Source organism: Panthera pardus, unplaced genomic scaffold (genome assembly GCF_024362965.1).
Source record: "Panthera pardus isolate Hobbes unplaced genomic scaffold, ASM2436296v1 HiC_scaffold_24, whole genome shotgun sequence".
Classification (NCBI taxonomy): Eukaryota; Metazoa; Chordata; class Mammalia; order Carnivora; family Felidae; genus Panthera; species Panthera pardus.
The window spans coordinates 66,448,790-66,460,655 of record NW_026526810.1 but is presented as its reverse complement, the minus strand read 5'-3'; the positions used below and the strand labels follow the sequence as shown (position 1 = coordinate 66,460,655).

General features: G+C 41.1%; 1 protein-coding gene across 2 annotated transcripts; it reads right to left on the bottom strand.

Moving 5' to 3' along the window:
* Positions 1-1,505: 1,505 nt before the first annotated feature.
* On the bottom strand, positions 1,506-10,816 carry NGDN (neuroguidin). 2 transcript variants are annotated; one of them, XM_019429390.2, is made up of 11 exons: positions 10,764-10,816; positions 10,381-10,440; positions 9,715-9,786; positions 6,197-6,334; positions 5,865-5,949; positions 5,719-5,771; positions 5,355-5,475; positions 5,091-5,259; positions 4,208-4,364; positions 4,007-4,064; positions 1,506-3,548 (listed from the first exon to the last, which is right to left on the bottom strand). In XM_019429390.2, the coding sequence occupies exons 1-11, from the start codon at positions 10,782-10,784 to the stop codon at positions 3,529-3,531; spliced, it is 954 nt and encodes a 317-aa protein (XP_019284935.2). In that variant the 5' UTR covers positions 10,785-10,816; the 3' UTR covers positions 1,506-3,528. The 2 variants fall into 2 exon arrangements, with proteins under 2 accessions (XP_019284935.2, XP_019284936.2); XM_019429391.2 differs by lacking the exon at positions 9,715-9,786.
* Positions 10,817-11,866: the final 1,050 nt, after the last annotated feature.

Genomic DNA, 11,866 nt, shown 5'->3' with positions numbered 1-11,866 from the left:
AAAGAGAAGCTGAGGCCAAGAAATGAAACAGCAAGTTTAAGTCTCCTCAAGGGTCTGTAAGCAAAGAATAGGGGACAGAGTTCTTCTCAAGCGCTGTTAAAAATCTTGCGCATCACAATATGAATGATGTTACCAACAAAGCAGAAGGCAGGAGTTCACTCACATGCCTCCATGTTTGGATAAGTCTAAACAAGGATCTGAGCTTTACACATCTAATAGCTCCCAGGGAGGATGGGGATACTCAGGACTGTTGTTGACTCTCACTCAATCTGCTACCAATCAGAACTGGAGACTGGATAGATAAACTGGGCTCTGAAAAGTGGCAGATCTATAGCATGCAGCTCTATGGATTGGTTTAGCTATGTACCTTCCGCCAACCCAAGGAAAGGAATGAGACAGGAAAGCTTGAACTCTCCATGGTACTGAAAATGAACACAATCAGGTCATCCCTTCCTTATAACCAAAAAATATTTTTCTAATGAAAAAAATACATCCATGAAGACTGCTGTGAACTCCTGACAGACATCTCCCCAATTCTTCATAAAATCATAACAAAACAAAGCTAATAAGGAAAAACAGGTCTTGGTCAAACCCTCTTCCCCCCTCCTCAGATGAAAAAACTAAGGCAGAGACACTAAATTATTTGACTAGAACAAGGCCAAGACTTTACTATCACAAGATGCTCATGTGAACTAGTGACAGACATCACTTAGTGAACACTGGAAATTATCTGTTGTTAGCAGTGCATTGACGAAATCGGACATTCATATGGTCTCAACAATCAGAGGAGTGAATCTCTGAGCAGGAATACAGGATACAAGAGAAGCAAACATCAGCCATAAAGAAACCCTGAGATTTGAATGCTTCGTTCCCTTGCTCTTCTACTGTTAACAGTGGTTATCAAACTATATCCTATGTGTTTTCTGTTTTTTGTTTGTTTTTTGTTTGTTTTTTGAGAGATAGGGCACAAGTGAGCGAGGGGCAGAGAGAGAGACAAAGAGAGAGAGAGAAGTGGGACTCATGTCCACCGGAAGCAGGACTCGTGCTCATCCAAAGCAGGGCACAAGCTTTTCTGAAGTGGGGCTTGAGCACACCCAAAGTGGGACTCAAACTCACTAAGTGTCAGATGCTTAATGACTAACTCACCCAGGTACCCCATTCTATGGAGTTTTAAAGGTTGCTTGCAGCTATTCAGAAATCTTGGGAAAAGCAGGCTATGAGAACATAGAGCTCTAGGCTTCTTCATCCTCACTTTAACTAAAGTAACTTCACTTATACCTGTTTCCCATTTTGAGAATCCAAATAAAACTTTGTCAGCAGCATACTCTAAACAGTATTTGATGACTCTGGGGCAGATATTCTCAGAAATTATTCAACATTTTGTTGAAAACCTTTTTCAAATAGTGCCTATCGTCTAGAAACCAGGGATAACAAGATATCCTGGGAATAAAGACTGGATTGAATTAATAGAAGATCCACAAAAGTACAGGTTTTTGTATAACAGGTGTTATACTCACTGGTATAACACCAAGAGGGCAGAACAGTATCTGGAACTTGTGGTTTCTTTGAAGACAAGACTTTGAACAGGAGTGGGGGCAGTAGGGAAGAGGGAGCTAAACTCTATAACCTACCTATCAGTATTTTTAAAAAGGAAAAACAAACAACCTGAAGACTTTCATGAACCCCAGGATACTTGAGGGCCTCCACACAATCGTGTTCTTCAAGTACTGGTTCTCTTCATTTATTAGCAATGTAACCTTGGGCAGACTGCCTAAGTGTCTCAGTTTCCTTACTGGTAAAATAGAGATGATCTATAATTTGTAAGGATTATGTATAAAGCTCTTAGCTCAATATGTAACACAAAGTAAGATCTTAGGAGAAAAAAACCACCACCACTTCCTTTTCCTTGGCAGTTCCTGTAACCCAAAAATCTTAATAAATGAGAAGCCAATGCAATAGTCAGTCCTAAGAAGCAAATGAGGTGGTCCTAACTAAGTATTTTTGAACTGAACCTCCTGTCCACTTAGTTCAGCCAGAAAGGGAAAAGAATCTCTAAACCTGTTCCGTGGCTCTTTGTTTAGATTCACTTGAAGAAACAGAAGTATCAGTGCCCTAGGCAGGTCAGGCTCACTCAGACTACAATGGACTAAAAGTTCAAGGCCCTAGAAATAACCCCATTCTGGAAGAAATCTCAGAGATTCAGTCTAACACCTTCATTTTTCAGCTAAGGAAAATCAAAGGCCAGGAATGTTAAGTGATCTGCTCAAGTTAACAGGAGACAATACTAGGTTGACTCCTACTTTCTATCAGGCTACAGCCAACTAAAAACACACCCTGCCCTGATCAGGCAGACTAGTAGAAGTCCAAATTCACAGGACTCAGAACCAAGGATTTAGTGATACAATAACCCAATTCTACTTCTCTCCATGACACTGCCCAGGAATACAGACACAAAATTAGGTCTTCATGAAATCCTAAGCACTTAAAAAAACTGTAGTAAATTTATTCAACAGATTCTTCAACTTCTGTCCTTTCCGGTTCCCCTTTTCACCTTCTGTATTATCCAAGCCTAAAGGCTCTCCCACCAACAGAGGTCGTTCTCTGGACAGAATACAAGATCTCAGATATGTAACTCCTACCAGTCTCTTGATTTGGGCAGATATTTTGGTGACATTTTCATTCTTTTGATCTTCAAGCTAGGAATTTTCCATCTGCCTATTTTTTTGGCACTCCTTTGCAAGCATTTATAAAAGGACTGGCCTTTAACTGACTGGTGAACTAAGACCTTAGTTAAAGGAAGGTCAAAGAGGCTGCAAAACACAAGACTATACTGATTCTTCATACTCTAGTCTGCTCATTCACTCTGCTGTTCTCTCTGGATAAACTCTCTCCCTATAACTGACCAAAGATCAGCCCTATGTTTATTTTATTTTAGGAAGAAAAGAAAAACATTCAGAAGTGGAGATATGAGTAACTTAACAATGAGAAAAAGTTCTACAATACAGCTTTTGCTAGTCATGAACCAAAGGTTTCCTGAATCACTGACCCCATCTGGTGGCCAGCAAGTTACATTAACAAAACCCACATACCTTAAGATGACTTGCACTCTATTACAACAAATCATACATGAACTTATGGCCACGTGGGCCAGAAGAGTTGATTACACCACTCTAATCTCTCAATATTTTTTGCTAAGGAACCAATTTATAGCTTCTGAGAAAAGTAAACTATCAAAACAAACTATAAAGCCAACCTTCTCTCACTCCCCCTGCAAAATTTCATCTTTCCCTTTATCCTTTTATTACCATCTCACCAGAAAAACCCCACACCCAGTGATTCCAGTCATACAATACATATGCAAAAGCAGGTTCATTTCTTAAGTAAAATCAATTTTATTAATAAAGATCTTTCCACATATCCAGAGCAAACAATTAATGAATTTCAAGGAAAAAAAAACCAAAACCTACATACAGTGAAATTAGAAGTATCCCTGGATAACAACAGATATACAAATATGTACACCCATCATCACCGCCGCCTCCGAAAACCTGAAAGGAAGGGAAACCAAGAATAAGGCAAAGGACAGTTGGAAAAGCTGAGGGGACAGAAAAAAAGAAACCTAGAGAAAAGGGCTCAAGAAGGTTGGGTCCCCTAGACAGTACTCTGTACATCCTCCCAGGACAAAGGACTAGAAGTAAGAATGAAACTAAACTTGGAAAACAGTTCCTTCAAGTGACATTTTCATAGTCCTACTTAAGGAAGCCTGCACACCAACTGTGGGACCTTAGAAACAGAACCCAGAAACCTTTTTTTTTTTTGTGAATGATGCTGATTTTCAGCTTGGCAAAAAAGAGAAAGCCCACTTCTAAAAAAATCAATGCTCAGTCTGGAAGAGGTAACTACAGGGGTTGGTCTGAGACCTAAGATGGCAAATCCAGACAGCTGACATCCCAATTCATACTCCCTACTCTGCACTTAACCATCCAAGTCCTAGCCATTCACTGACCTTTTTTCTTTCGACTTTTCTTAGGTATCTTCTTACGCTTCTTAATAGGATTCTGGTCCTGGAGACAGATGGAAAAGTGAAGGAATGGCAGGTGCTTCCAGGTGTCAGCACCCCTTTCCGTGTTCCTCATGGTAATGAGCCCCACGTGCACCTGGCTGAAATCAAGGAGGCTGCTTTCCCACCGCTGTATCGCAGCCTTACCTCATCAAGATGGGGTGTTCCTCCTGTCAAAGCACTGATGTCACTAAAGTGTGTGAGGGAATGAAGTTGTGAATTCATGACACTTGCTCGTTTTCGTCGTCCTTTCTCGCGCTTACTGACACTTAAACGCACCATCATGCTCTCCTCATAGTTAATCCTGCCACAGAAACACAGTTTACAACATGTTCAATCTACACACAGAAAGCTGCAGCTAAAAATCTTCACCCCTTCTTCAAATAGTTCTCAAGAAATGTCACAGCAAGTCAATATAATATTTAAGAACAATCAATGCACATATTGAGCTTCTTCAATGAAATGTTCTTTATGCTAGAAATTCCCTCCTCCTTAGAGATGAACTCATAGCCCATCCATAAGAATATTTAAACTATTATACCAAAAAACTTTCACCTTCAGGAACAGAATTCCTTCATGAGCCCCTTCACTCAAATCTATCAACGGTGGAGACTGCCGCCCAGGTAAAGTTGATGAGTCTGTATTCACGTTATAGTCACTTTCCTGCTTTTCTTTCCTGAACCTGTCTAGCATTCTTGATGCCACTATAAAAACTTGATTTTATTGGCTTCTGCACAGAAGTGAGAGTTGTGACAGTGAAATACGGAATTTTTAAAGTCCCACTAGGCGGAACTGCACATATTCCTCTTCGTATAGCATCTGCTCAGCCTAAACACTTGGGAAGATATTTTTTCCCGAGCTCCTATCCTGTACTTACCAACCCTAATTCTTAGAAACTATCAGCCCATTTTCCACTCTACTTTCTCTATAATGTGAATTCTCTTGGTACCAGGCTTAATCATATCCATCCAAAGCATAAAGACAGGTCTCCATGGGGTAGAAAACAATTTCCAATTGCAAGGAGTCAGACCTGTGTTGATCCTCCTGACTCTGGCGGGTGACATGTGGATGCCGAGCATCACGGATTTCCTCTGGAGCATCTGAGTACTGCTCCTTAAGTTCACGAATGACAGAGCTGCTCAATGCCCGTTTTCTGGCCCGTTCTAGGCGTTTCTTTTCCCTCTCAGCTTCTGTTTCATCTATATGATAAAAATCAGCGAGGGTTATCCCAGAACAGAGAAAAAGATAAAAGAGACACAATTTATGCTGAGGAGGCAGTAGACACAGTTCATACCATAATGTACTGGAACCAAGCGTGGTGGAACGTATTTCTTAACTGTTCCTTTTACAGATTTCTTTCCTGAAGCTTCAGATTGGCCTTCTGCTTCGTCTTCCTCCTCGTCCTCAGAGCTCAACTACAAAAGGAACGCAAAATCCATAAACTCAGCAAGTGTTAGACACTAAGTAAAACCAAAGCTAGAGTACCCTGGGGAGTTGGGAATATAAACAAAGGGGAGAAAGGAAAATCTCATACTCTACATTCTAAGGCACAAGACAGGAGTCAACAGTAATAAGAGAATCCCAGGAGATCCAGGATCACCATGAGGCTCATTCAGGCTTTGAGCCCTCAGGAAAATCAGGTGAATGCAATCCCTTACCTTGCTCATCATATTGCTGGGATGAGGCTTAAAACGGAGAGGGTCATTCTCACCTGGGGGGGGGGGGGGGGCACAAACAAGGGATTTTACAAGATTTGGAAATTTATGATAGTCCCCCACATAATCTTACAGCTTCTGCCACTTACTGAGGCTGCCTGTCACTGCAGTCTTGACTAGCTTGTCAATCTGATACTTCAGTTTTTGGTCCAAAGGACGAAGCTTTTCCAAAACCTATAATGTGGTTAAATAGGGTTACGTTCCCTTCCCCAAATTAAACATGTCAAAGCCTCTACATTAACTTGCCAGATAAAGCATCTAAAATATAAACAAAGTAGAGCAAGTGAAAAAAAAAATACTTTTTTCATTTGGTTTCCTCACTTAATCATGAGAACACCCACTTAAATGAGAGCTATTGTGTGACAGTCCTAGGGTTCAGGCTGTGGAAACCCAGAACGCTAAGATGCGAAATGCTTCATACCGTGCGGATCTCTACCAGTCTCAGAACTGCAGCATGTCCCTGAAGAGACCCTCCTGAGGCTTTGTCCAGGATGAGATGGGTTAAATCCATAAGGTACATGAGCAATAGCTGGTCCTTCACTTCCAAGAGGCTGAGACCCTGAGAACAAAAGAGTAAGAGATGCCAATTCAGTTTTAGCCAAAGAAACAGGAGGAGAGCCTAGGGTAAACAGGGTAATTTTTTCCAAGTTCAAGTTTTTCCTCATCAGTTTATACAAGGTATCTGGAGTAGTCTCAAGGACGTGACTGTACCTAAAATGGCCACTAAGAAAATTATGAGAGAAGCAAAGCTCTGAGGATTACTGCAAGACAGTAAGAGCACAAAAATCAATAAAATGTCCCCAAAACTACTATGGTAGGGTTTCTCAATCTCAGGGCCATTGACATATGGGAATGGGCAATTCTTTATTGTGGAGTCTGTGTGGAAAACAGTATCCTTGGCTTCTACCTTTAAGGCCCTTCCAAATTTTGACAAATTTTGTTACCATATGATGTTCAATCTTTAATCAAAACAATTATTGGTTTTTATCCCCATACAATTATGTGATACAGTTAAAAACAATGATCTATACATACTGACATGGACTTAATTCCATGTCAGCACTTTCTACACTACAATATGGTTTCAGTTAAGGCAGGGAGAGTATGATGCACACATTTTATTTATTTCAATTTTTTTAAAATTTTTATTTATTTAATTTTTTTAAGGGGTCTCTTTCTATTTATTTGTTTATTTATGAAATTTATTGTCAAATTGGTTTCCATACAACACCCAGTGCTCATCCCAAAAGGTGCCCTCCTCAATACCCATCACCCACCCTCCTCTCCCTCCCACCCCCAATCAGCCTATTTCAATTTTTTTTTAATCTTTATTTATTTTTGAGAGAGAGAGTGCGAGCAGGGGAGGAACAGAGAGGGAGACACCGAATCCGAAGCAGGCTCCAGGCTCTGAGCTGTCAGCACAGAATCAGATGCAGGGCTGGAACTCACAAACCATGAGATCGTGACCTGAGCTGAAGTCGGACGCTTAACTGACTGAGACACTCAGGTGCCCCTGACGCACACATTTTATACACAGAGAAAAATCTCTGGAAGATAACACACTAGTAACAACTGCTCTCCCTGGGGATCAAGATGAGGAAAAGGAAGAAATGGAGCATTTGTATTGTGAAAGTATTTTTCATCAGGCATACATTACTTTTACAATAAAATAAATTTCCCAAAAATATACCCCAGTGGTTATCTCAGAATGGTGATTATATTGGTTTAAAATTTTCTTCTTTATGCTTCTATGCATCTTCCAAACTTTCTAAAATTAAAATCACATTACATTTACAGTCAGATAATCAAGCAAATATCATATGAGTAACACAGGAGGGCACTTAAGCTACAGTTGTTAAAGAAGTTGGGGTGCCTGGGTGGCTCAGTTGGTAAAGCATCCAACTTCAACTCAGGTCATGATCTCATGGTTTGTGGGTTTGAGCCCCACGTTGGGCTCCGTGCTAATATCTGGAGCCTGCAGCCTGCTTCAGATTCTGTGTCTCCCTTACTCTCTGCCCCTCCCTGCTTGTGCTCTCTCTTTCAAAAATAAATAAACATTAAAAAAAAAAAGTCTTTGTGACTACTTAAAATGAAACTGAAAAGTCGACAGCCCTTGGAAGACCTATTTTATTTCAGACAGGTTAAATACTCTGCCTAAAATTACACACGTATTAGAGGAGTATGGGATTCAAACTCAGTCTGACTCTAACACCAAAGCCCTGGGTATTTTTAAACAAACATGGGAAGCTGCTGGAGATCAGCACTAGTGTGGTAACAGGTGGAGGCGCAAAGAATTTAAAGACAAACTGAGTTTAACTTCTGAATTAGGCATTTGGTAGTCAAATAATGGGTAACTCAATCTCATAACCCCAGTCTCCTCATCTATAGCATATACAGTATTTCCTTTCTGCCCCGAAGAGTAATTACGAGCTTAAAAAAGATAATATGAAAGAACTCTATAGTCTGTAAAGCACTTAGTAATTTTCGGTCCTGAAAGATAAGTTACTAAATTCTGTTCAATGAATAAACAAATATATAGTGATCTAATATATATGCTGGCAGCCCAGAACCAGCCAAGAATTTGAGAAGTAGGTTCTTCCTGACTAGCTTGGACTCTGTCAAGTTCAAATAGAGTTATAAGCATATGAGAAAAAAATCAAAAAGAAGAAAACACAATGATAAAAATAAAAATAGGTAAGAACAAAACTGAATAATGAGATAGAAAAGGCAAAGAGAACATATTAGAAACTCTATTAGCTCTAGGGGCGCGTGGCTGGCTCAGTCAGTGAAGCATGTTACTCTTGATCCCTAGGTTGGAAGTTTGAGCCCCACACGGGTGTAGAGATTACTTAAAAAATAAAATCTTTTTTTTTTTTTTTTTTTTTTTTTTAAGTAGGCTCCACACCCATCGTGAGGCTTGAACTCATGACCCTAAGATCATGAGTCACATACTCTACCAATGGAGCCAGCCAGGTGCCTCCCAAGATAAAATCATTAAAAAAAAAATTCTATTAGCTGTCTTTCTAAAGCATAAATCTTCTGTAAATCCCATATTTAAAAATCTTTCAGTGACTCTTTTTAAGTTACCACAATGATTTTCATACTTTTGTTGACCAATGGAGTATATTAAGTAATATCTTAGAACAAAAACTCCACATATAAAACAAGAGTTTTCCACTTCAAGGATCCTTCAAGAAGGATCCAAAGCCCTCCTTCTATACTGCTCCATATCCAATGATCCCTAAGAAGGTTCTACAAGACTTTTAATTAAAAACCACCATATTTCAATTTTAACATGCATATTGTTTTCATATTTTCACATCTCTAAAGTCAGGATGTATCTTTTAATCAATGGTACCTTAATGTTATGTCATATGTTAACAGGCCGAATTTTTTTTTGTATACAAAATAAGTGGCAGGTCCCAAATTAACAGCATTAGATTGGATGAAATACAACAGTAACTCCTCAGTTGGCCTACAAGGCTCTTCACAGAGTGACTACTTTCCTAGTCTTACTTCCTACTTCCCACCTTCCACCCCCACACTGTACATCCAACCACACTAAATGACCTCCTTTCCCAGTATATCACCATGCTTTCAGGACTGTGTCCCTTTGTACATGCTGTTTCTTTCTGTTCCCTGGAGTCCTATTTATTCCGCACAATCCTGTTACCACCTGTGTGAGAAGCCTTCCCTGACTTCCTCTGTTCCTCTGGCAATTATTTAATCTCTCTCCTGGGCTTGCACAGTACTCATTATGACTCATCAGCAATTCTGCTGTTGCTTATACCTATTGTTTTGATCTGTCTCCTCTCCTAGACTTCAGCACAGAAACTGGATCTTATTCATCTTTGAAGTTCCAATATAACACAATAAATTTATGATGAAACAGCTGTTGAGAAGAAGTCAGGGAATGCTGACTCTTCAAATACGTCTTACCTTCTCTGTAGGATAGGCTCTAGCTTGAACTTTTTTTGTCAGAGCTTGTACTTGTGCAGTTACAGCCATCACCTGAAATTAGTCCAAATAAAACCGCTGACGAGAATACACCTAGTCATCTCTGAGCATGGAAGGGCAAAAACTAAACAAATCACCTGAAACAAAGCCTAAAATATTGTTACTACCTTTCTTCTCAGACAGTATAGGAAAGATGGTTTCTGATACTTTTTCATAAAGTACAAAAAAATTTCTACTTCTTAAAGCTAAAGAAATCATCTTATCAAACCATGGGGAGGGGATGGGAACTGGGTCAGTGGTGATGTGGGGAGACTGTACCTTATCTGTACTGGCCGAATCAACCAATACAGCTGGCTACCCAAAGGGCAAATCCTATCACCTTTCCCAGCATTGGTTTCTTTAGCTATGAGAATAAAGGAAATACATTCAGATAACTTCTTTTTGGAGTTTTCTGTATTGCTTTAGATGCAGAAATAAATTACTTTGAATTCTAGCCCGAAAAGGTTTTTTCATTAAGTCACTTGGCTCTTAAGGAATTTGGTATCATTCAAATATATGTCCCTCAAACGACCAAAGTTTGGAGGTGAAGCACACAAAACGAAAGCCAATCCGTCAGTGACCCATCCCCAAGGGGGTGACATGACTCACCTGATCCTGAAGGTTTTTCAAAAGTGTCATGGCACTTTGCAGGTCTGACTCCAGCACCGCCTATGAGAGGGAGAGAGAATTAAAGAAAAGCACTTATTTCCTCAGGATTATTAGAAGACTGGACGTATGGGGAGGAAAACCCTCTTCTCCTTCAGACACCCCACATTCCCGACTTTTCGCAGACTCGTTTCACAGTCGGCCAGCCCTCCAGGTTTCTAGGAGAAGCGGTAACTTCAGCCCCCTCACCCTACTGCTGCTTTTACCCTGCTGTATCAGGGAAGCTGCTTCTCTGAAGCTACTTTCGTCACCTCCTTTCCCTCGCGCCAATTATTTGCCCAGAGCCGCTGAAGTAAGGAAATGCCTACACAAGGAAACAAACTCACAAGATTCCCAGGCGCCGCCATCTTCACAAACCCCGCCTGTTCAGGGGCGGTACTTTCGGAGAGCCAACGTTATCTGATAGACTTGATAGACAACTCCCGCTTGCAAATCTAAGCCAATAGAAATAAGGGCCTCTCACTTCCGCCCCGAACAGGATGTGGGGAGGAGAAGCCACGCCCAGCCAATAGAATGGAAGAACTGACTAAATTCGTCAGACTTAGGGGGAGATCCAATGACGTAAAATTACTCGTGGAAAGGGGCGCGTGATTAGTATATTGAGGAGAATGATGGAAGCTAAACCAATAAAATCGGGGCAAGCGATTGATCGACAGTTAGAAAGACCCTATGGAAAAAAGGAGTTTGCTGAGCAAACTGATAGCCTATTGGCTCCCCGGATGCCGCAGAACCCAGTCTTTTTCACTACGCTGCCCTTGCGTGGCCACAATCTACCGCTAGGTGGCAGTCCTTGGCTTCGCTCTGACACGGCAGCGTTGCGGATCCGCCAAAGCTGTCTGCTGTTCCAACGCGGTCCACGCGAGGTTCCCCACCGGCCTCAAGGCCCTTGCATAGACTTTGTGATACACTCTTGTGTGACCCTGGAGAAGTCACTCGGTCTCTGACATTTTTTTCATCTGTAAATAAGACAGTTGAGCCAGAGAAGTCCAGAACCAGGGTTTAGAAACGGACACACCGACACTTGGCGCCCATGTCCCTCATCGTGTTTACTGGGGACACTGCGGAAAGACCCCCCCCCCCCCTCACCAGATGCAGCCCCAACACTCCTCATCCCTATCTATTTGGGGACTTAAAAGGGAGCACGTTTTACACATGAGGAAGCCAGTTGAGATTTATGTGACTTGCCCCCGTCACACAATTTCGCAGCCGAATTTGGCCCAAACCCACCCCGTATTTCATTATGCCCTGCCTCATCTTTTCTCAATACTTAAAAATATGTCAACTCCTGCTTCTCACAAGCTGATAAAGTAAGTTGGGTGGGTATTACTTGCTTCCATCACCTGCCTTAAGAAATAAGCACTGCAAAAGGTTAATAATGGTCTTGAATTTGTCCAAGCTGACCTAGGACTAGAAATCAGATCTCCTGACT

Excerpts from the sequence above, each read along its gene's own strand:
- NGDN (XM_019429390.2), bottom strand. The coding sequence starts at position 10,784 with ATGGCGGCGCCTGGGAATCTT. Across the intron at positions 10,441-10,763 it reads TGGCGGCGCCTGGGAATCTT|GCGGTGCTGGAGTCAGACCT; the intron begins GTGAGTTTGTTT and ends TCCCTCTCATAG. Across the intron at positions 5,772-5,864 it reads TGCAGTGACAGGCAGCCTCA|GTGAGAATGACCCTCTCCGT; the intron begins GTAAGTGGCAGA and ends CCCCCCCCCCAG.